We start from the raw sequence: 25,567 nt of genomic DNA on the forward strand, positions 1-25,567 counted from the left end.
GGTCTCTCCTCAATGATCAACCATGACCTTGAAAGTTACTTGGAATGCTGTTGGTTCAGCAGGGCCGTCCAGCCAGATCAAACTAGTACATGACTTTGTACTATAAAAGACTAAGTATAGTAGAGGACCGGCAGGGGAAACAGTTACCCTGTCACCCATTTTTCCATTTTCCAAATAATTGTCTTGGGGGGCGAACCCCCAACTTCACCCCAGACCAATGTTCTCTATGAACCCTCTAGTAGTGACCATCGACTGCATTTTCGTTGACTGGCATGAAAAAAACATAAAAATCGACAAAATGAGTAAGGTCGGGGGGGGGGCACTTTTCACAGAGGGGTGCTCAATCAGAGTAGGAGGGCGCTGTGCACCCCCCCCCCCCCTCCCCTCCTGTGGCTAGAACCCTGGTCATTGTTGCGCTTAATTGTTGCACTTCGGCTCACTATAATTCACTGGAGGTGTTAGTGACTTTACTCCAGGTGTCTGTATGTACATGTAGTAACAGTAGCTTGCAGTGCATTTGTAAGTGGATACTCAGCAGTACATACAGGTCACGTGCCATCAGCGCTGGCTCTAGTATTATGCTTCGAAGTATTCTGTAGTCTGGATGCTTACAAGTTACAGCTGTAGTACAACATAGAATAGTGATAGTGATAATCCTAGGCTAGATTGCCTGCTATGTACGGCTCAGCAGCAATCCTCTCTGCATACATGTTGCTGTTAGAACTTAGAAGATAAGTATGTTTACATGTGTTGATCGTATATGCTGCGGCCAGTTACTACCGGCAGATATATCACCCTGCGAAGGCAAACCACCCAAACTTGTACAGTCGTCCCTCTCTAATCCGGCACTTTTTTATCCAGCACCCTTGCAAACCAGCACACTTTCTGGCAAAACGGATTTTTTCAGTTCATTTTCTATGCTTTAATCCGGCATTTGAATTCCGCCTCCAGCAGCGATTTTCTGCAACAAATCACTCAAACTGTACATAATTCGATTTTCTAATCCAGCAGTTGTGTACATCGCAGACTGTCAGGGACCATTGTAACATACACAACACATGCAACATACACTTGGGAATATCCCATGCCAGTACATAGGATATTCCTAAGTGTATGTTATAGACATGCATTCCACAAAGTACTTGGTTTGACACAGAAAATCCCTACGTTTTGACGTACGACACAAACATGTATGATAACATGTGGGCCGGGTTGGAGGGCAGGATTTCATAATCCAGCACCCTTGTTTATCCAGCAGAAAATGCCGTTGCAAAAGGTGCCGGATTAGAGAGGGACGACTGTATACCGGAATGCGAATGGTGCACGACTTTATGAGCTGAGCTTCAGTTTATGAAGGAAGTGAAGTGCTGCTCGCTGAAATCCAGTCCTGTCACTCCAGTGCGCACCAGGTGGGCATTGCACAGCCCTAGATCTGCAAACACTGGGCTGCGAAATGGTGTAAGGCGCAAACTTTAGTGACACGACTGGATTTCGTTGAGCAGCACTGTACATGTACATGTAGGTGCTTCAGGAAAAATGCCAAATTTGTAGTCATGCCACTGCCTTCACACAATGGTGTAGTCATGCCACTGCCTTCACACAATGGTGTACATGCAAAGGTCCCTCGATCAGAGTGTACACCGCTGCATATCCATTTTCGACAGCATACCGTATGTCTGCACCTTTAAAGCCATGGTGGTATATTCGATTATAAAGCCAGTCTCGGTTATAAAGCCATGGGCTTCATGAATGAAATGACATTTGAAGTATGTTTTGTAAAAATGAAGGAATAAGTACTATGCTAACAAACTTACAGCCCAGCAGGACGGGTGAACAAGTGGATTTAGATTGAAATTTCTGTGTGGACTTTGACTTTTATGGCATGGCGTAGTGGGTGAGTCATTTTGCATCTAAAATATCTAGGAAAGCAGCGGTGTTTCGAATATAAGGCCATGGCGACGCGTTAAAGGCGCTGACATACGGTATGCAGTTTGGCATTCGTACATTTGCATAGAATAACAGTGCAGGGGCGTATGAGGGGCTTGGAAACTGGTACAACCAAAGGAGGGGAACGGGCTGTGAAGGGGGTCCGGGGTCCTCCCGCGGTAAAATTTTGTAAAAAATACGCAAAGTCCTGTGTTCTGGGTACTTTTGGCACATTTTTTACTAATTTGTAGTCCTTAGAATTTTATGGTTCACGTGCAGAAAACTAAAGTTGCCGTGAACCAAGTGTACCTAATACTTTAATAGCCGTGTTGAGTCGAGTATGAATCAAACTCAAACAAAAGTCAAAGATCTGACGGGTCCCGATTTTTTTATTGCGGTTTTCCACGTTCCAGACGTACCACACTCTTCTCGAAAAGTGGTACGGCCATGGTCGTACCAGTCGTAGCGGGTGCTACGCCCCTGCCAGTGAGTGCCGACTACATAGACCAATTGATGAGGGTAATTCTGCCGAAACGTTTTAAGAATTGATAAAACGAGTTCGATATTGTTGCAGAGTGAATGGAAAAGAGCAGGTGTGCTCTAAACTACTTCCTACAATCAAGGTAAGTAACTGAGTTACTAAATGTACCAGTGTATTAATGTGTATTTTCAAAAATGGGCATGAAACATTCCTTACAGACCGTCCAACCCAAATAACACTCTCCGTCTCCGAAGTGTGAGCCGGATGGGGACGATACTGAAATGGAATCTGGGGAAGAAGAAAAAAGAAATGTGATTTTCCAAGGATTTAGTGCATGATGAAGTTGCATCATGTGCGCATGGATGCAGGCATAGCAGCCCTCCAGCCTTCACGGAGATTGGCGTGCAGCTTTTTGACAAGCTCAGCCATTTCCGGCTTGTCCACAAGGTTCTCATTCTCGTCGTCAAACAACTCCTCCGAGTCTAGGGTATGATCATAGAGTTCCCTGCCCCAAACATCCGTCCAGTCGGCTACCGCTGTTGTATGATTGAACTTGACCCATTCTGTGTAGCGGTACTGGACAAAGGCACGCAGATGCCACATGATGCACATAGAAACAGAAACACAACACAAGCTGAAGAAGATCTAACTGGAAACATTGGTGACATTACGGAGTCACACAACACATGTATGCATGCATACATGCACACATGCACGCACACACGCACCTCAGACCTCAGACATGCCCATCGCGGAAGCGATGATAGCGAACAACTATGTTAGACATAGCAACTTGTGCTGGGATTACACCATTCAACAGCTTGCAAGGCTGATGAATTGACCGCCACTATTTTTAGCCTGGTATCCACCACACAGCTGTTTGAAGTGACTTTTTCTGGCCAGTGAATCCCTATTTTTCTTTTTTCCATTTTTCTTTTTCTACACACACACACACACACACCACACCACATACTCCGGCATACACTGGCTGTTGGTAACCACCCAGGACAATGAAAGAAAAGTCAGGAAGAGTCCGAGAAAGAGAAGAAAGACGTGTGCGACCATAATCGTCGGGAATTGAACCCGAAGCCTCTCGATTGGAAATCGACTGCACATACCACTGCACCATATGGGACACACACGCACGCACACACAGACACACACAGACACACACCTCAGATCTTAGACCTGCCCATCGCGGAAGCGATGATAGCGAACAACTATGTTAGACATAGCAACTTGTGCTGGGACTACACCATTCAATAGCTTGCAAGGCTAATGAATTGACCGCCACTAATTTTAGCCTGGTCTACACCACACAGCTGATTGAAGTGACTTTTTTTCTAGCCAATGAATTCCCATTTTCATTTTTCATTTTTACATTCTTTCTTCATTTTTGACACACGCACACACACACACACACACACACACACACACGCACACACACAACTAGAGACATGAATGTGTGTGTGTGGGGGGGGGGGGGGGGGGGGGGAGGATACAAATTCCATGGAGACCAAACGGGACTGCAGTGAGTTAGAATAGAACATGTATACAATGTATGTTCGCATGCCGTTCTAACGCTACTACCATGATTACCTTATCAGTTCGCATGGTATATCCCATCACACTTTCATCAGTGCCTTTTGGGAATGGAGGATGGCCCGGGATGCTGGGAAGACCAGACAGTGGCCGTGCGTATTGAGAGAATGAAGCCTCCTTCCAAGCCGCTGTCGTGTTGTGAAAGAGAGGTACTGTGCTCACACCTTCCACACATGTACCCACTTTCTGCATTATGGAACACCACAATTGACAACATGATTGTGCAGACAGAATACACCAGTAGACTTGCATCTTATGTGAAACAACTGTGTATTCACTGGGTATGAAGACTATGAAATATGGATAAGAAGAACTAAAATGTTAGTGTTATTGAGAACAAATACGATTGGGACTCCCTGGGTGTTCGTCCCAAAGAGGTTTGATTGTATGTGGCTATACAGAGCTGTGTGGTTGATCCAAAGCTACAAGTGTCATGTGTTCCATATGGGTGTGATTGGCTGCACGACCAACGTCGAGTTCAAGTTGTTTGACGTTCTACTCAGACTGTCTCATATCAGATCAAGCAAGCATTCAGAAGAACGATTACTGAACAGCTTCTGTGTTTCTGGGATATGGACTGCACTACAGCAGAGTCGCGTCCAAGAACGTTGTGTTCAAGGGGTTAGCCTGGGGCGTTCTTATTTTTCAGCAATCCGGCTGCGTTCTTATAGCACGTTCTTAGAAACAATCATATGTGGATCATATGTATCCCGAAAGCTGCCGGAAAACCAACACCGCCGTTCTTAACTTTAGGCCGTGGCGTTCTTAGCATTTCAGGCTGGACGTTCTTGGGCCAATATTCGTCGGCGCCTGACTCTGCTGTCTTAGCTCTCAGATGTCCATCTGTACCTGGTACCCGGACATACTTTTCAGATTTCTATGTGTACAGGATTGTGCTTGAACATATCAGTACTGCCACGAGTCAATACGCTTCCAAGTGTGTGCAACTCTGCATGATGAGGTCTTCGACGGCAAACACTCACATCATGTGTCTCGGGTACGTTTCGTACTACGTTCAAACTTAGGATAGCGTGCGCGATCCGAAAATCTGTCATGATCATGCTCGCGAGGTGCATACGCGCAGTGAGTTTCTGTCAGAGAGTGCTTTTTTTATTACTCCGCTGCTCGCACATCAACTACTTCATACCTACATGTACATGTACATCAGGTACACTGCTAGGAGAACATCTCCACAGCCGGTTCCTAATTTCAATTTTCTTCTAAATTGTCTCACCTGTGACATTGGAGGACAGAGCGGTGGTGCTGGCAGACCCGTCAGCTCAGCAAGTGTTGGGTAGATGTCGATAAGCTCCACTAGTGCTTTCGTGCGCATGCCTTCATCAGTTACACCCGGAACGCGCAGCATGAACGGTACATGAGTTCCATCTTCAAAGTTCTGATTAGATGGGGAGGGGGGATCAGTGGAGGACATCAAGACACACCGACAGGCAGAAGGAGGAGAATAAGAAAAGACAATGATGCCCAGATCACGATTTGTATCCCTGTTCACTGTGTTTTTTTCTGTGTTTCATCACCATGGAGTAGGTATTAGCCTGGATTGTTGACTTCATACAGGCTGTGGACTTCATACAGGCTGTAGACTTCAAAGAGACTGTTGACTTCATACAGGCTGTTGCATAATTTCATAAGGATAGTAATCAGGGAACAGCTAAGCAGGGCACAAATTTGGTGTGCTACGATACATGTGCCATGATTAGGACACTCCGATACGTATACTATCAACACATGCAGTCAAGTATTTCAGAAACACCCAACTTACTGTATATTTCCCCCACTCGCCGTGTTCACCCTATACACACAGAGGAAGGTAGAAACATGAACATGATCATGTAGAGGAATCACCCAGTGTCGCAACCTATTCTATCGGACTTGGAGACTCAACTGAATGGCATCCTTTTGTTCACTACTGCCACATGTTCATGAGGTCCAGTAGTAACTGTAGACTTCATCCAATTGAAGTACCAGTACGGGTGAGTGGAACATCATGTACTAGTCCTCATGTTGTGCCTATCGTGGCACCGATGGCAAAAGTGGTGAGGGAGTGGAAGGTGCAAACACATGCATTCGGCGAGATAGTGGTGCGGTGCCAAACAGGCTGTTGTAAGACGCTAGGTGATCGAAAAGCGCCGCATTCCTGAATTATCAGACAAGGGTGCCTCGTCATGGCTGACTGGTTCACCCATCAAGAAGCAAAGATTTGGTCTTTCAAGCCTTGGAGGACTTTCAGGACGCCACTGCTCTGTATTACAGCTGGTCACTACATATGATAGCACACTGGAGTCTTGCATCTGTGGACAAGGTTTTCCGATCGATCACCAGGCAACTCGGTTGTAATTGTAGAGGATTTCCCCACCCTCAGGCACAATGAGTTTCGTGATCTTTTTTTGTGTAGGAACTGACTACGATATGCTTGGCTGTTGCCATGGAGCTGACACTGGCGCCCCTCACCGGCTAGTATTTCCATCATCAGATGGCAAACGTTAGCGAGGATGCCAGATTGGATGTGAACGGGGATTTGGAACTGTGGGGACGAGGCACTTTACGTACTTGTAAGGAGTTCTGCCCAAAACGCCCCTTCCTATTGTGACCACTCATGTTAGTCCGATGAAATTGATGCCGGGAAATGTCTTTGTAATACGGATAGCAAGGCTGTCTTACCAGTTGCCAACCATGGTCTCCCCACAGTACGACAATGGTGTCATTGTCAAAGCCCATCTCCTCCATCTTGTCCATGACCTTTCCCACCTGTGCATCAGTATAGGTCATTGCCGAATAGTACCTATAACAGAGCAGTCAACAAGAAGCAGAAGTTCTATTTGATCGTCAAGCAGCATTGAATCATTCTCCTATCTTACATAACCTCCACGATCAACAAGAATAAGAGGATGAAAAAGCGTTTTAACTCCGAGTTTCACGCACTAAACGATCATCAGGAAAACAGCAATGAGAAAAATCTGGATACTAGTACTGGTTTATATAGCCATAAAGCAAAGGTGTAAATGACAGCAGTTGTGAAAGATTGCATCATGGCATGAATAATATCTCAAGTGACAATGAAAACATCCACAATCATACACATCCACAATCCACATCCACAATCATACATGGTCTACAAGTTGCTGCTGCTGTGAAACCTTTTTCTCTTCCACGGAATATTTCAGCTCGCCCAAATATTTCTCCTCAGGGTGCAGGCTGAGGCCGTGCAGCAATTCATTTTTTAAGAAATATTATCCAATTCTCCTAAAAGTAAGTCTTCCTGGTTTGAACTGCATACCATCGCCATGGATAGTGGTACATATACGAGTATTTCAGCATTTCAACTTGCATTCACACTATTCAGTACTCAGTGAGTCGGTTACTCCGTTATTGCAGACTTACGATCTACGTAGGTACTGCGTGGCGTTGATCGGCATCATGCAACGTTCCGTGTAAGCCTGGGAGGCATTCGTGAAGCATTCAGTCCCAGTGAAGTACTGTGCAACACCTCCAACTGTGTGGAAGAATGGCCACACGCTCCATGCAATGTATGGTAGGTCAGTCGGCGGGAATCTGTGCTTCGGGACAGCTATCTGGTCTTGCGGAGGATACATGTCAAAGTATTTCTTCGGCGCAATGAAGGGGATGTGCTGTGATTAGCAAAAAGTAACAGTTGAACATTAGAAAATTGTGTGTTCTTGCATTAGATCCACGTACATTGACAGAGGATACCGTTACATTCCTCTGGATAGCTCTACGGACTCAGGGGATGGTAGAGAGTGTAGCTCGTAAATTTTGGCTGTAAAATGTTGTACTCAATCTACCGAAACTTGTAGAGTCATCATACAACTTCGAACTGCCGACTTTTTGAAATGCAATGGTAGATCTAAAATCCTACAGAGGTGGCAAGTGAAGTACTGCCCCTTAATTTGTATGACTCACGGCGGAGTGCACCTGCGCTATGTTTACATCATAACCACTCAAGTTGCTACATTTGAATTCGTCAAATAATTATATAAAATTAGGGCTGAAACAATTATACCGAATGATGAAGACATAGCTTGGGAAACAGAGTAATTTTTGCACACAAACCTGACACCGTTTCCTAACAAGTATGAGTTAGAACCGTTATCAATCATGAGGTGAAAAATCACGATTGTTCGAGCCCTAAATTATTGGTCATACTCAAATACAGAAGCATGTGATACGTGCTATGAACCTACGGGCTTGTGGAATCCAACTGCCATAAAGAATGGTCTTGTCTCGCCATGCTCAGTTCTATTCTGCTTCAACTCTTGCAGAACCTTCAGAGCATTATCCGCAATCTGTCCATCAGGTAGCTGGTTGTCTTCAAACCCTTCGGCAGCCCATGCAATACCTAATAAATATAACAGCAGTGATAGCATGGACTAGAGTAACAGCAGTGATAGCATGGACTAGACTAAGAAACTTGAGTGACATGAACGAAATGGTTTCATTGATGTTTCAAGTGGAACTATTAATTAATAATTAAATTTTTGAAAGGATTGGGAGAACTTCAAATTCAAAGGTGGAAACTGACCGTGGTTGGTCCCCTGGGGGAGGGAAAAAGACCCGAGTGCCATCAGTATGTGTGGCACGTGTTGTGAGCTGCCTTTGGAGTGAAAAACTTGTCAGCACCTTCTAGGTTCAGCCTGGTTCCATAGCTCAGTGGTTAGAGCATTGCTCATGACAAGCAAGGTCCCGGGTTCGAGTCCTGGTGGGTCTGGCGTTTTTTTTCTCTTTCCAGGCAGTTCACTTCCCCGACCGTGAGATCCTTTGAATTTGAAGTTCTCCCAATCCTTTCAAAAATTAATCACTTTCTTTCACCTATGGTAGTTTCCAGAAACTGACCGTGGTCACAGTGGTCCCCTAGGGGAGGGAAAAAGACCCAAGTGCCATCGTTATGACTGTGTGACGGTATGACTGTGTGGCACGTGTTGCGAGCTGCCTTTGGAGTAATAATTTTAAAATGTTGCGTTTTGATGGCAACATCAGTTCTGATGTTTCAACAGTTCCTGCTATGAAGACACCCCTGAACTTAAGCCGGTATGAACTAGCCATCATGTCTTACTTGTCTTATTCATTGGTCCATAGCGATGCTCAATCGGAGCTATCACAAAACACAAGGCAAGAGAAACAGGCACAAATTTGACAGGGCAATGGTCATCAAAGCTGTGCATCACTAATAATGACTATTCTACATTTTATAACCCCAATCAATAAGACCAGCTGAATCGACATTTATGTATTATATCCATGCAGCGTAAAACGGTGGAGACAATGTGCAATAGAACGATTCTACATTTCTTTGGGCATCCGCAGAATGTGCTCCGCTTCTGTGCGGCGCCACCACCCCATACTGATCAGGCACCTGATGCTGCTCCTGGATAGCAGAGAGAGGATACAGGAGATTAGACCTACGTTTTGAAGTATCAACCAGAGCATGGAGGCAATACTTGAAATTCTGACTGAGCTGCAACCAATTCCGAGTGGTTTTCGTCTTCTACTACTAGTACTAGGATGTGTGAACCAGAGCATAGTTATCTACCGGTATTCGTAGCTCACTGAAACTGGGCTTGTGTGACTGACATGTATTGTAGAGTACTTACAATGGTAGTAAGGCAAGCCTTCCGGACTCCATGAATACTTCTTATCATCATTGCCACTTGGACTACCGGGATGGAACACTTTCCCCATGCCGATGGTAACATACTGTAGCCATTTAATCCAACAGTAAAATATAACATAATGATAGCATTACCATGGTAACAGTTATGGGGCATCAAAACAATTTCACGGCTTGCATCAGAATCAGACTGATTTCTCTATCCGCAAAAAAACCTCACCACCCTCAAGGGTAAAGGTGCAGATGCAGCTCAGTGCTAAAGCGGTGAGAGATGAGTAGAGCAGACCCACCATACTGTGGTCGACAACCTAACCGTGTTTGGGTTGCAGCATAGTTGGAGGGATTCTTCAACTTACAAGCAGGACTTTAACTTGATACCCTCTGTTTCTTAGTCATGGTCTTAGGGAGGCATCAACGTAATTGTCGTGCACAATCAGGATACCAGTGATGCAACTGCGGGCAGTCACTGAGCCTACAAGTAGGGTGAAAGCCACGGTCAGGCTTTTATCAAAGTTGGGAGTCTACTCATGTTGCATTTTCGAAAGCCTTTAGTTTTACCCCCGGTGCAAAAAAGATGATTTAGGCTTTTTTTAACAGTGTGTTGATTCACCATGCCGAAAGTGACTTACACCATTCTGCTTGAAGTATTGTGGAAGTGAGGTAGCATTAACTACCTGCCTCCAGTACTCCTGACCACTAATTTGCCAGACATGTGTGGTATCCGGACGACGGCCAGTCAGAAGACTTGTTCTAGAGCACAAAAGGCACCAAGGGACAGCTTGACAAAGCTTCCATCCAAGCCCGGCAGAATGAACCTGCTACCACTCTTGATTATAACAGTACAACAGTGAGGCTTGAACATAAGAGCACTAATCAGTGATATTCACTGTTAGTTAGGGCATCATGCATGGAGCAAATTTGAGCTCTGCGGTTTTTTCGTTGCTTTCGCCAGGCGATCGGCATCAGGCTGGCCTGGTTTCAAATTTCAATGGTAGCAATTGTAGTAATGTGTGTGTGTGTGTGTGTGTGTGCACACGCGTGTGCGCGCGCGCGTGTGTGTGTGTGCCGGTGTGTATATGTGTGTGTGTGTGTGTGCGCGTGTACGTGTATGCATCCATGCATTCAAAAGAGTAGTAGAATGCATAATGGTGCATGTTCTCTACATACCGTGTTCTCTACATACCGTGTTCTCTACATACCGTGTTCTCTACATACCGTGATGGTGAGCAGAAAGATACTTGGCAGTATGCACGCTCAAAGAGCAGAGAGCGCTTGGCAAGCTTGTCTATATTAGGTGATATGACAAAATCTGCACCGTACGCGCCAAGGTCAGGACGGAGGTCTGAAGCAGGCAGGAGAACCAAAAGCAGCAAGGAGATAAAAGATCGTAAAATGCACACTGCTTGTCCTGGCATTGCATTTCTCTGGTGACGGTTTCAAAATTCCCTGCGCTATTCGTCCGTATCTGTCCCACAATCTCCTGTATCTGTACACCCTGTCTGTCTTGATGTCCGTCCGTCCGTCCGTCCGTCCGTCCGTCCGTCCGTCCGTCCGTCCGTCCGTCCGTCCGACCGACTGACTGTCTGTCTGACTGTCTGTCTGCCTTTGGGGTCGTCACGAACCATACGGCGAAACGTACGTCGTGTGAAACCACTTGTTTTGTAGTCAACTAGTCCATCACAATGTCATGCATGAGGAGTACTGTAGGAGTTTGGCTTTCGGCTTGTACAATTCGTTTTCGCAAAGCTTCCCTTTCTTTACTTATCTTTGATATTTTATGACCCTCCCAAGTTGGGTGGTGTGCTGCTTTGCTGCTTCGAATTGTAGTTAGACCGCTTTGTCAAATATCGTACTGGTCTCGTCATCGTCCAGTAACAATCGACATTCTTCGTTCCGTTGGGACTGTAGCTTTTGCTCGTTTTCGTTGCGCTTGCCTTCCCCTCTTTGGTCTTTCCATAACCTTGAACCTTCCAAGTTGGAAGGCTGTCGGTTAGCGCTACGGAGATGTGTTGAAGCTAGGTGTCAGGACGTCGAATGTTTCAGTACTCTGTCAGTTTTGTGCCTAGTTATTGCACTTTCTGACTGTATATAGTATCATGTTACAGTGATGGAGAGTTACTCTTAACTCGTATCCATATGTCCTTTTCTCTTCTACAATAATAATAATAATAATAATAATACCCCTGGCAACTGCATACTCCCAGCGAAAACTGATTCAAACTTCATAAAACGAGGGTTTACAGTACTTTCTGGACACAAATTTAAAAAACGCAAAATAATCGTAATCGGTAAACTAAACGGTTGCTCGATCGTTAGAGTTATCAAACGAGTACTCGATTATTCGGTATACCGTAATTCCGCGCATATAAGCCCATGGGCTTATATGTGAAATAATGCAGTTTGGGGATAAAATATCCCGTAAAACATGTTCGTTTTTTAGCCCATGGGCCAATATTCGAATTTTGACGGTTCCCGAAAAAGTACAAGTCCGTGGCCATAATGGGTGTACCATACTCGACTGGTAAACTGCACTGACCTGCTGTACCATGGTAGGAAAAGTCCATATTGTGAAAAATTCTACTTGACACGCGAGTTTCATTTGTGTCTGTTTATTAGCCTATGGGCTTATAAACGGAGGTGGGCTTACTAGTATATCCGGATATAGGCCCGTGGGCTTATATGCGCGGAATTACGGTAATCGTTTCAGCCCTACTCATTGGCTGCATCCATGTTACCCTCACTTTCGGAGTACTCTGAGTAGTGAGTCTGGGCAAGTAACAGTTACTTAGGGCGCGTTCGAATTGTCACTCTGACTTTTCGAGGAGTTTCGTTTTTCTGAAGAGGTGGCCTTATTGGCCCCTTCAGAAAAACGAAGCTCCTCGAAACTCCACAACCTCATCCGATGGGAGAGGTGGATTAGTTTCGAAGAGTTTGGAATAGCTACGTCACGTAGTACGTGGAAATGGTCAATCTGATCGGACGTCATCATCGCCATGACAATTCCACTGAAAAACTCTTAAAATGATAGAAACTGTTCTAATGGGACACTTCAACTAATCTCTTTATAAAATTTGTTTGAACAGTTGATGAAGACAATTCGAACGCGCCCTTAGTTACGCACGAGAATCCCGGTCTCAGACTTACCACCCCGCCCCGCTGGATATGCATAGCGGCCACGCCTGCCAGCAGTGCATGAAGTTGCCAAGGCCCTGGACTTGTAAAGGAAAGGCTCTTACCCCTACGAGCTCTGCCAAACACCTTGGTTCAGTTAGTGATAGATGAACATCTCACTTTCCAGCCAGCAGCAGGGTTCAGAAAGTGTGTAACTTGGTGTCTGCTAAAGTTGCTGTCTTCCGACATGGCCGAAGAAATTTCACAAACGATGGAAAGCGAACATTCTACTTGTCTATTATTCAGTCCACTTTTGGGCATTCCTAACTGTATGTCGACAGCTAGCTGACGAGAGTCATGTGTTTCATACTCTTGTTGTTTTACGGTGAAAACGTCTCCAAAACTTGAAAAGTCGGAACAATCTGAGGTCCACGCAATTTCTGCCAAGGGCTTCTCCATGAACCAGGAGGCACACTGATTGCCTGAGCTTTTGCACATGTGTCCTCTCCCAGATTTATACAACACTGCCTGCTGTACGAGCTGCTGCTCGGACGTTCACAGTACAGCAAACTTTGAATGCACGACAGACAGTGACAGTCAGACAGACAGACAGACAGAAAGTCAGACAGACGAAAGTCAGACAGACTCCGCAAGGGCTTCATCGAACCCAGCAAGTCACCATACGGTGCCCCAGTCTTTTTCGTTAAAAAGTCTGGCTCATTGCGCATGGTTTGTGATTGGCGGAATTTGAACAGGATCACCATCAAAAACAAAGCTTGCCTCCCAAACATTGATGACCTGTTTGATACCCAAGGTATCATACTTCAGTAAGCTGGATTTACGCTCGGGATATAATCAGCTTAGGATCCGTCAGGAAGATGTACCTAAGACGGCTATCAATACTCCCTTCGGTCATTTCCAGTTCCGGGTTATGGGCTTTGGATTAACTAACGCCCCTGCCACGTTTCAGTCATTGATGAACAGTATTCTCCAACCGTACTTACGGCGGTTTGTGGTAGTGTTTCTGGATGATATTCTTATCTTCAGCAAATCCTGGCAGGATCATCTTGAACATATCCAGACAGTTCTTGAGACGCTCCGGAAAAATAGGCTATTCTGTAAGCAGTCGAAATGTGAGTTTGGTGTCAAGGATGTTCTGTTTCTAGGGCATCGCATCGACGGTGAATGTATCGCTCCAGATCCAAAGAAGCTTAAAGCAGTGAGGGAATGGCAGCCACCGACGACAGTTACGGAGGTGAGACAGTTCCTTGGTTTTGCGAACTACTTTAGAAGATGCCGCTAGGGTTTATCGGGTGTTAGCGGCCGTCGTGAGTTCCCTTCGGGAACGGATACGATAATTTACTTTTTTTTTTTTTTTTTTTAGAAGATTTATTGAGCACTACTCTACTATATCGCGGCTATTAGAGGAGATCACTGGCAAACATGCCAGGTTCGAATGGAGTGGCCCCCGTCAGCATGCATTCGAATCCCTGAGACAGGCCTTGTTGAGTGCACCGCTGTTGAAACTAGCAAACGTGCAGAAGCCTTTCAGAGTTGCAACAGACGCAAGTGATTTTGCAATAGCAGGCGTCCTTCTCCAACAGGGGGAAAGCGATAGTGCTTGGCATCCTGTGGCATATGCCAGTCGTAAGCTGTCACAAGCGGAGCGAAATTACACTGCTGCAGAACGCGAAACCCTGGCGGTGGTGTTTGCACTGCGATCCTGGAGAATTTATCTATTCCAGCATTTTGAAGTGTTCAGTGACAGCATGGCCGTAGTCTACTTGAGCACAAAAGCCAATCTCACTAAGCGCGAAGCTAGATGGGTTGAATTTCTTGCAGACTATGACTTCACAGTTAATCACAAACCCGGCAAGGAAAATATGGCTGATGCGTTATCCCGCCGCCCTGATCTGCGCGGGTCAGCAATTGGCAATGTAGTTGAGGAAAAGGATTGCCCACCCATCCTACCAGCACCCCATTTGAATACGATTGAGTTTGCTTTGGAACTAAGTGATAGGGTTGCTGAGATGATTTCGGAAGCATATCAGAATGACGAGCAGCTTTCCCCAATAATTCAGCGGCTGCGCGGCGATTCCTCTGATAATCTACACGAGCGGTACTATTGGGATGAAGAGTCCAGGTACCTATACCTCCGTGCAGCACCAAACAATCGCTTGTGTGTACCCAAGTGTGCAGTAAGGCTTCAGCTCCTGCAGGAGTACCACGACTGTGTTACGGCAGGCCATCAGGGACGGGATCGTACATATTTCCGGCTTCGTCAATTCTTCTACTGGCCCAAGATGGGCCTTGACGTGAAGAAATTTGTTAAGTCTTGCGGCATATGTCAGCGCACTAAGGGTGGGTTGCCTAGATCCGGTTTGCTGCAATCGCTCCCAGTACCAGACACCCCCTGGAAAGATATTTCCATGGACTTTATCGTTGGCTTACCCCAGACCCCTCAGGGCTTTGATGCAATTTATACATTTGTTGACCGGCTTACAAAATGTGTCCATTTAGTCCCCACGACTTCCAAAATTGACGCTAAGGGTTCTGCTGATTTGTATCTCCAGAATGTGTTTAGATTACACGGTTTGAGTTCCACTATTGTTTGTGATCGGGACCCAAGATTTACTTCTGAATTTTTCCGGGAATTGTTTCATCAATTGGGTACCACCTTGTCGTTTAGTACTGCCAATCACCCACAGACCGATGGGCAGACTGAGAGAATGAATAGAGTAATTGAGTATGTGCTTAGAGCGTTTGTTAACCACAAACAAGATAATTGGGACAAGCTTCTGCCTCTTTGCGAATTTGCAATTAATAGTTCATATCAGTCTTCCACTTCTAGCACGCCGTTTTATCTAAATTATGGACTTAATCCCAAGTCCCCACCAGATTTCCTGGCACGGAGGGGAGGAGGGAGTGCCCCAGACTGGCTCCAGGATCGGGCGGATGCCGTCAAGTTGGCAAAGGACGCCATGATTGCCGCTCAGGCTAGACAAGCTCAGTATGCAGACAGGGGAAGGGTGCCCAGCAACCTGAAGGTTGGCGACATGGTGCTGGTGTACAAGGATTTCCTAACAACCGCAGAAGCCCGGGATCAGCCTTCACAGAAGCTACGCCCTAAGTGGTTCGGGCCCTACCCAATCATCAAGAAGATCGGACCCAACGCCTATCAGCTGGATCTACCCAGCGCTATTCGGTGCCACCCTGTCTTCAATGTCACTGCTCTGCGCCGGTATGAGCAGAATACTATTCCCGGCAGGCGGCAGCCACCCCCGCCACCGTTCACTGACTTGCACGGTCAGACCAGATACATGGTGGAGAAGATTCTTGACGATCGCCAGCGAAGGCATCAGACTCAGTACCTTGTCAAGTGGCAAGGGCACCCAGACGACGAAGCGACCTGGGAGCCAGAAGAGAACTTGCTGGACGAGGCCGGTAGGCCGATAGTTGCTCTGAGGCATTACAGGGCGTCCAGGGCATGTTAGTGACACTATGGTTACAGCGAAATGTTACTCGCTCAAATCCAATTGCACGTGTACCTTGAGAATTCCCACTTGATCCTTGTTGTGTTAAGCAATCCATTCCCCTCCTGTTTTAGATTTTCCCCATTTCCGTTATCTTCACTCGCCTGACTGTCCTTGGTTACCTTGCACGGTGCTTCAATTAGATGAGCGTTGTTGGGTTGACACGATTTCATTTTGATTATTCCCTTTCCACATATTCCTCGACTCCCTGGAGGCACATGTGCCTCGCTTAGGAGGGAGGGATGGTGTAACAGTTCCCTGTTAGCGCTAACCTTATCTGCCCTCTAGCTCTGTATCTTGCACCTTTCCCTATCCTGTCAGCACGCGCGTTATCACCTTAGGGCACGAAGTGCCCTATATCAGTTGTGTTGCCTTGAGCAAGCATTGTCTTTTCCAAGAATACCTTCAAACGGTTACAATATGGGCCAATCGCGGTCATCCATGCTTTTATAAGAACGAAATGGCGCTTTTAGTGACATTTTGCATACAAATCCCCATCTAGTAGGGCGCAGTCACCCAGTTTCGGTGGAAGTGCGCGAGTTCGATTGGGATTTGAGTAGGAAGGGAGCGTCTCAGCTTTCTCGGACCAAGACCATTCGACTCAGCACCCCGAAGACTACAACTGGTGAAATTTTAATTTTTGCCTTAATAACTTCCCCTTTAAGCTAAAGAGTAATCGATACGTGAAAATCCACGATCGTTTCAGCCCTACAGTAATGAGGTTCGCCCACTTGTGACTTGTCGTGTCATGTCGAGCATTGGTTGTAAGACTTACCACCTCACGCTCGCCGCTAGGCGCTGCATATATCTGCTACCGTGGTATTTCACTTTCAGGCATGGTGGTGGCCTGGCACAAGCGAAGCTTCTGGTAGTGTCCCGTCGTAACGCGGACATGCGAACTTTACTTTTACTTACTCAGTGAAGTTTACTCTGCTCAAAGCGCCTCGAGGCGTCGAGATGAGTGAGTTTGGACGATAGTAGTGTGGAGCTGGGGCGAGGCGGAGGACTGGACTAGAAGTAGAAGTAGAAGTCGGTACGTATGATTGAATGAATGAATTTGCATTACTAGTACTTCGAAGTACGAGGACTTACCGTCAATAGCAAAGAAGAGTACGTTCTTCCTTGGAGCGAGGACTTTCCCGGCTTCTGACCTTCCGGAACAATACAATGTGCAACATACTAGTATTAGCGTGCTCAGGGCCACCGCCGACAGCAATCTTCCCATTGACTCTGCCATTGCTTGTGCCTTGAACTAATACTTAGTTGTGGGCTTCAGCAAACTAATTACTTACAATGTCATGTATGGTGCGACGGTCGAAGAGTAGGATATGAAATGCCGGCATACTAGGCCATCCAGAATTAATTCGTTGTTTCGGGTCAGCCGATCCGACCGTCTTTTTTCACCCGACCGCAAAATGTTTTTTTTTTATAGTGCATGCAAATGTACAGACTAGACTATGTACACACGCGACCCTAATAATAGCAGTCCAGATATCCACCTCAGAAGCAGCCATGGCTAGCCAAATGACAGGATGCAGCGCTTGGTGACGACGTTGTCTTCTATCTCCGATCCGCAATCGGTCCTGAAACAGCATCAGCTCCGCCACCTTGTCGCTATTTACAGAAGTTTTCAAAGTGAGAGCTGCTCGCCGGTCAGACTCGTTTGCCAGCGAGGCCAATATCTGGTCCTGGAGGGGACCTGGATCTGATGGGACAATGACTGCGCTGGATTGTTTCCACTACAGTCAGATTTGATCGACTGGCTAGATGGACAAAAGCTATTCGATGTACATGTGCATGGACGTAACCAAAATAAAAAATAAAATAAAATAAAAATATACCCGACCGACCGACCCTGGTACGGATGAGTGAAGTGACCCGAAACAACGAATTAATTCTAGGTGGACCTATAATAATATTATAATACTCTATCTCTGTTCTGCTCGCTGCATGCAGCTTGTCGCTCTGATCTGGTGCCGGCCTTACATACGAAAGACGTAAGTAATAATAGTTTGTTGACATGGCTGAACTAGCCTAAGTCAAGCTCGCCCTTTCACGCCTTCAAAAACAGCGCTTCCCAGTACAGCTTCCATGATCCCGGCATGCAGGACATGCATCACTCGACAGTTACGGTGACCATGGTGATCAAACCTGTTTTCTCGGAGACAAAATACACTGAAACCTGGAACCGTGAGTTTCAGGCTCCTCTGTCATGATTATCACATCCACATCCTCAAAGCTCTTCCACTAATCTTTCGTTAGATCGCTCCACCAGCAGGCCTGCAGGCTTGTAACGTACTAAATTTCGTTTTTGGTCAAGCACCCCGAACGTTCAGAAAAAAACTTTAGTTTGGTACAAACTTTTAAGTTATTTCGTGCCCCCTAACGAATATGAACTCAGATGGAGAGCCAAAGTTTAATTTATACAAAAGAGAAAGACCAAGGAACTACAAGTTACGCTATACTGTCCACTAACACCACCAGTTACTAAACAATCAGCTCATGCGATAACATTGCACGACACTGACCGACGGTACTGACATTCTACAACTAACTGGCTAACAGCGCTAGCACATCTTGGATGCGCACTCCAACAGCCTTCCAACTTGGAAGGTTCTAAGTTATAGAAATAACATACGGAGGGGAAGGTGAGCGCAACCAAGATAAGCACGAGCTGAAAGTCTCAGCTGTGAAGGACGTTGGCGGATGTTCATGCATGTCGATGACGATACTGGCAAGACCATTGGACAATACGGTCAAACCACGATTCAAGAACGCAAAGCAACATTCCACACAACTTGTGTGGCTCAAAAGATGCGAAGATCAATAAAAGGGGAAGCTATGCGAACAAGAATCATGAAAAACCGAATGCCTCCGTAAAACAGCACTGTACTTCGTCTATGACAATTTAGATGGACGATAAGCAGCGGTAGCAAGCAGCAGTTTTACACGACGATCGTTTCGCCGTATAGATAAAGACGGCTCATCAGGTGTGCAGGAATGGACTCAGATGGAGAGCCAGAGTTTAATTTATACAAAAGAGAAAGACCAAGGAACTACAAGTACGCTATACTGTCCACTAACACCACCAGTTACTAAACAATCAGCTCATGCGATAACATTGCACGACACTGACCGACGGTACTGACGTTCTACAACTAACTGGCTAACAGCTCATGTTATCGCATGAGCTGATTGTTTAGTAACTGGTGGTGTTAGTGGACAGTATAGCGTAACTTGTAGTTCCTTGGCCGGCCTAACGCCTATAGCGAAACTGGTTAATTCCAAACGAAATTTTGTACTTACCGTAATTCCGCGCATATAAGCCCATGGGCTTACATTATGTGAAACAATGCAGTTTGGGGATAAAGTGTCCAGTAAATGTTCGTTTTTTAGCCCATGGGCCAATATTCGAATTTTGAAGGTTCATGAAAAAGTACAAGTCCGTGCTCATGGTCAGTCTACCATAATCTACTGGTAAACTGCACTGAACTGCTGTACCATGGTAGGAAGAGTCCATTTTGTGAAAATTTCTACTTGACACGTGAGTTGCATTTGTGTCTGTTTATTAGCCTATGGGCTTATAAATGGAGGTGGGCTTATATCCGGATATAGGCCCATGGGCTTATATGCGCGGAATTACAGTATACAGTAGTGATGTGATAGCAACAGCGCAAAGAGAGGTCACCTAGTCACTGTACTGAGGGCCAAAACTTGTGACAACACGGTCACGGAAATGCATCATCCCATACCAGCACATCATTATGGAATAGCACACTGTCATGTACTGTTACAACTACCTGTACATGCCTGTGAACCAAGGCGGACAAAACTACACTGAGTACTTGTAGCAAGTCACTACTCCATACATATACGTGATATACGTGTACAAATAACATGACTGTACTAGTGTTGGAAACTGATCGCGACAGCTACATGTAGACTTGTAGTACAGGCTTTCAGAGCACGACGTCAGGATTCAGGATTTAGCGGCTACTGGACTGGTGATGTTGCTTCTGAATCCTCCACCGCACGTCCTGGCTCACGGTCTTGATGTTTAGGAACGTCTCCGGTCATCACCCTGTAACATTCACCATGTTTTGTTGCCGTGGGACATAGCTCGTGCACATCTTCGTTGCACTTCCTTTCCCCTCATTGGAATTTTCCACACCTTAGCCTTCCAAGTTGGAAGGTTGTTATTTTGCGCTTCGTAGATACTTTGGGGCTACATTGTATATACGAGCATTACATCCGTGACGGTTTCGGAGGAGCCAAGAACGGCTTGTTCAGCCTTATAATTCAGTGCTAAGTTGAGAGAATCGATACCATCAAGAGTACATAACCAAGAGTGTGCAACTGCCTGCACAACCTCTATGCTGTGCTGCGACGGCAGAACTTCACATCACGTGACATGGTTCAAAAGGTTATGCTGGCAAACAGTGCAAAGTGACCACAAGAGAGTTGTACCCAAAGCTGGGCTGCGTACAACCCAGTATCTATCATGCACTAGATATAGAGTGCACGGGTTCATCACGTGATGTGAAGTTCTGCCGTCGCAGACCCCATAGCTGGAGTTGCACACTCTTGGGTTATGTACTCTTGATACCATGAGTACAGCCATAAGCTCCCATACTGCCAGAGAGCTCGAGTCTTGTCGATACAGTATGTATACTAAAATAAACAAAGGGACCAAGTGTATGGAGATATATACACCAGTATATATCTCGATTTATCACCTTCTTAGTATTTGACCCCACTAATTTCCCTGATACCTAAGCGGTCAAATATATCGCGTATTTGACTGCTTAGTCAAATACACGATATATTTGACTACTTATATTTGACTCCTTAGAACTTCTTGGACTTAGAAATTTTCTCTCCAACTTAGAAAAAGAAATTTTTGAAGAAAGCAGAAATACACAAGATGGGATTTGAACCCACAACCTTGTGAATCTCAGTCACTCTTCCTTACCACCCAGCCACTGTGCTACCGATGCTGAACCTAGTTTAAACAATGATCTTGACTTTCAATGCAGTACAATGCGGTATAGGCTATAGTATAATACTAGAATTACAAGGATATGTCGTATATGAAGAGAAACTATTGCGTGGAGAACACGATAAATAGATTATAGACCTCATAGTTGGTCTATACAGGATATATAGACCTCGTAAAAGACCTCGGGGGACCTCGGTCTTTTACTCGGTCTATATATCCTGTATAGACCTCCTAACCGGTCTATAATCTATACTTATCACTCTTCTATATCGACCTCCACTAAGGCTGCGTTTACACGACAACGCTGGGGGCGAAAACGCAACGAAATCCTTTCGGATCCATGGTTCATTTACACGGTACGCGGAGCAAAACGTAAAAGTTGTACACCAAAACGGAAGAAAACCAAAACGCTGGCCAAGGTGGAAGAATTTGAAAACGGAAATGTTCTGCCGGATAAATTTGGGTGTGTAAACTCTCTTTCTACGGCATAGACGTCTGTACCCTTCAAGAAATCAAGTTGCCTGCAGGGCTTGACGAGCAGCGAAACGGCTAAAGAGGGAGTACGAGTGGAGCGGAGTGTTTTAGAGCACGCGGACGGCCAGAGAGAGTGGAGTCGCGACTTGCAGCTGTTCGGCTTGTTGGTCACCCGGAGCTCCGTCAACGCGGGCATGGAGCTAATGCGAGCGCGTGGCCGAGGTTGCGCTGACTAGTTGGCGGCGGCTAGCCGAGCTCGACGACTTGTATACGGCCTCAGTAACGGAGCTGCCACCCAACACCTGAAACGCAACGGCTGCAGAATCTTGGAATGTTCGAGTCTGCCTTGTTCGTTCTGCCAATGTGTCATGCAAGTAATGTCTTCTCCCTGAATGTTCGGAACGTTTTTGCAAATTGTCTGTACATGTGAAAATGGGTTGGCCATCTTGTGTAGCTTTCCACTACGTGGTTCGCGGCTGTAGTTTTTATGGTGGGAGATCTGCGCCAAGCCAATGCTGGATTGTTCAATAGTAGACGCTCTGCAGAGCCTGGGAGCCATTGCCCATGACAGACCAGCATGGCGAGATCTCATGAGGGTCTGTGCATTGTGATATTCCGACAGATCCTGAAACAGTCAAACTCAGGAAATAGCACTATCATTATCACTCAGGCTGCAATATTCATAATTATAGACATATTCATAAATGACATATCTTCAATACCCATGAGCTACATTGTATATTATTATGATATAAGTATCATAATTATTATTATCATCGTTCTAGCTCATTTTTTCCCCTGTCATAGTCCTGTATATCATGTTCAGCATAAGCGAAGTTGTGGATCATGCTTGCATGGTCGACTCCAACGCGTACATGCAAGTAATAATAATAATAAACAGTCGAAACGGTGTGCTGGCCTCGTTTTCCGTCACGTTTGTTTCGTTTTCGGCCGTTTACACGGATCCGACAATCCAAAAAATTGTTTTTACAATTTTCGTCATGTGACGTGTGTTGTCGTGTGCCTGTTTTCAACCATTACTTGAGTGTGATTGGTGCTTCCACGGCAACACTTGGCACATGACGAACTTTGGCGGATCCTTTGCTCTCGTGTAGACGCTTGAAAACGGTACAAACGGAGACCACCTCGGATCGGCTTTGATCGTGTAAACGTACGAAAACGAAAAAAGAAATGCGGGACTGAAAACGGAAAACTGGCCGTGCATTGTCGTGTAAACGCAGCCTAATTCTCGTGATCCTTGACCTGTTGACTGGTCCTATATTACCCATATCGCCGCAATATCGACCGCTTGTATCGACCACTTAGGCATTGTAATCTTTCGACTTTGGAGGGACTTAGAATTTTTCTCTCCACTTCAAAAAGAAAAATTAAAAGAAAGAAGACAAAGGAAGAGAACAAGCAGGATTCGAACTCACAACAGTATGAATCTCAAGCAACCCCTTATACCACCCAGCCACTGTGCTGCAGATGCTGAACCCTGTTGTTCTTACAGTCTTGTACCCAAAATAGGCAACATCCTATGTACACTATAGTACAAACGCTATACGAGTACTAAAAAGGTTAAAATAGCTCCTAAAGGTTCAAATTTTGGGGTTATGGCAAAGGAATCGTGATAAATAGGATATTGACCTCGACTTCGGTCTATATGGGAAATATAGGCCTCGTAAAAGACCTCGGCGGACCTCGGTCTTTTACTCGGCCTATATTTCCCATATAGACCTCGTCTTGGTCAATATCCTATACATACACGAGGTCCCTTTGTTATAGGCCTCGACCAAATATGCTAAAAAAAGAGCATATTATGCTCATCGCATATCAGGGAAACGTCCATAATATGCCAAAGGCTTAGCAAGATATGCAAAAAGATATGCCAAAATATGCCAAAATATGCTCGACATAAGCAGAAAGTGTAGATCATTTCAGTAAAATTACAACCTTGGAATATTCATTGGCTTCACGGCTATCATGCTTATGGTGCAAATTAAAAACACATGCGGAATAGTATGGCTGGGGTGTGTCCCCAGCAACCGTAGCGATAGTGTTCATCCATGGGGAAATGTAGCAAACGCCTCAGCCATTCCAAATTCATCCATAAAGGCATTTCTGAACGCATTTTGTCCATAATATGAATGTTTTGTCCTCATTTTCTTCAGAATATTTGAATTATATGCTGCCTTCATTCCAATATTCCCTTTGTCGCTCAATAGAGAGGTTCCGGGGTACGATTTTCCGTGCCAAAATCCGTGTGGGCGCCACGGATTTTTTCGAGGCGTGCTCCATACGATTTTTCGGCCCGGAGAATCCGTGTGGACTGGCTTTCATACGAACCATGTTTCGTATGGAGATTTTGCGTCATCGGGTGCAGAAAGATTTTTCGAGTACAAATTTGGTACGAGAAACATCGATTTTCCGCGGGAAGTTTTGATTTCGGTACAAATTTTCAAAATAAAAAGCATAGCGCGGGAATGTGACGTGTTTGCAATCGTAACCTAGGCAATGACGGCAAACACATAAGTTCCGTACTCCGGAACATTTCACTGCTCGAAAACGACGTATAAAAAATCCGTAGCGCCTCTACGGATTTTGGCACGAAAAGTCGTACTCCGGAACCTCTCTACAATATATAATATGCCATACTGTAAATAATCTACGTGGAGATAAAAAATTGCTATTACCATACTGTAAAGCGTGAAATTTTCGCGGTGTTTATAGTTCGAGTTTTCAGAATCCGGACAGGTTTGCGAGGTTTTAATTTTGCGATTGCAGAATGGCATTTTTGCTAAACCTGTGGCATTCTTGCTAAACCTTTCATGGATCTCCTTTTCGCGCTGTCTAAATTTCGCGATTTCCACGTGGTCGCGAATTTCGCAGAAATTAGACCATCGCAATAATCATTCCCGGTTTACAGTATATGAACTGTCTCGCAAAATATGCGCAAATATGCGCAAGCATATTTGGTCGAAGCCTACTTTGTTATACTATAATTATTTATACCTCTCCATATTCACCGTGTGTGACCTCCTAATGGCTTGTTCCTCGCCGACAACTCATGTGACTGCTATTTTTTCCCTTAGCGGTGCAAGGCCGTCACAGCTGGGGCGGCTGAGGCCGCCCCACTTTTTCGGCCGTTTTTTTTTTTGGAGCACACTCCATGATCGCAGCTCAGCCCAAACGTGGCAAATAATGAAGAATCCTTGTCCCCGATCGTGGTTTATTGCAGAATCAAAAAAGTCTTTCATTGCGCTACAACACACTGAAGTGGCACCAAATGCCTGGAAATGCTTGCAAATTTTTTCACGGGGGAGGACCCGGGCCTCGGACCCCCCCCCCCCTTCCACGGCCGCCCCACCTCCAAAGTGGGTGTGACGGGCCTGCGGTGTTTATGGAGATATACATGTATACACCACTATTGGGAGAGCACTGATGCTGTTGTGAAACGACAAGTTCTCGAGAGTGAAAGGCCTTCTCGCTTGTGACATTGTGTTCGTTTCAATGCAGCTGTATCCCGACTCCGCCGTACCGCTGATGTTTACGACGTGGCATACGCTACAGGCGCTATGTGCGGTTGGCTGTGTGCGCTGTAGTTGTATGTTGTATGTGTATGCTTTTCTCATATACGCTGTCATTTTCACGCTATAACTACCTGGTGGTTTTAGTGTTAGTTATTCAGTTAGTTTCAGTTGTTCATTCAGTCAGTCATTGTTCAGTGTTATTAGTCGATGGAAGTGAAATATACTGTTGAGAATAAATAGTTGTCCTCGTGCCGTGTGGGGTCG

General features: G+C 45.5%; 1 protein-coding gene and 1 long non-coding RNA gene across 3 annotated transcripts; one reads left to right on the plus strand and one right to left on the minus strand.

The window, feature by feature from the left end:
* Positions 1 to 2,440: 2,440 nt before the first annotated feature.
* On the minus strand, positions 2,441 to 17,634 carry LOC135821195 (iduronate 2-sulfatase-like). Of its 2 annotated transcripts, XM_065334269.1 has the most exons (13): positions 17,590 to 17,634; positions 17,390 to 17,448; positions 10,869 to 10,995; positions 10,283 to 10,403; positions 9,637 to 9,739; positions 9,099 to 9,137; positions 8,230 to 8,384; positions 7,409 to 7,656; positions 6,689 to 6,809; positions 5,790 to 5,819; positions 5,244 to 5,405; positions 4,007 to 4,195; positions 2,441 to 2,983 (listed from the first exon to the last, which is right to left on the minus strand). In XM_065334269.1, exons 1-13 carry the CDS (start codon positions 17,595 to 17,597, stop codon positions 2,756 to 2,758), a joined length of 1,590 nt encoding a protein of 529 aa, XP_065190341.1. In that variant the 5' UTR covers positions 17,598 to 17,634; the 3' UTR covers positions 2,441 to 2,755. The 2 variants fall into 2 exon arrangements, with proteins under 2 accessions (XP_065190341.1, XP_065190335.1); XM_065334263.1 differs by lacking the exon at positions 17,590 to 17,634 and having other exon boundaries at positions 17,390 to 17,576.
* LOC135821212 (uncharacterized) lies at positions 16,948 to 25,530 on the plus strand. Its single transcript, XR_010554315.1, has 3 exons — positions 16,948 to 17,330; positions 18,254 to 18,294; positions 25,290 to 25,530. It is a non-coding gene; the product is annotated as an uncharacterized LOC135821212 (long non-coding RNA).
* The last annotated feature ends 37 nt before the right edge of the window (positions 25,531 to 25,567 follow it).

Source organism: Sycon ciliatum, chromosome 1, assembly GCF_964019385.1.
Source record: "Sycon ciliatum chromosome 1, ocSycCili1.1, whole genome shotgun sequence".
Classification (NCBI taxonomy): Eukaryota; Metazoa; Porifera; class Calcarea; order Leucosolenida; family Sycettidae; genus Sycon; species Sycon ciliatum.

Bases quoted from the DNA above. Each gene is read 5' to 3' on its own strand.
- LOC135821195 (XM_065334263.1), bottom strand. From the start codon at position 17,534: ATGGCAGAGTCAATGGGAAGATTGCTGTCGGCGGTGGCCCTGAGCACG. The intron at 10,404-10,868 runs GTATGTAGAGAA...TTTGTGCTCTAG, and splicing joins TCTTTCTGCTCACCATCACG to AACAAGTCTTCTGACTGGCC. The intron at 9,740-10,282 runs GTAAGTCACTTT...AAATGGCTACAG, and splicing joins AATACTTCAAGCAGAATGGT to TATGTTACCATCGGCATGGG.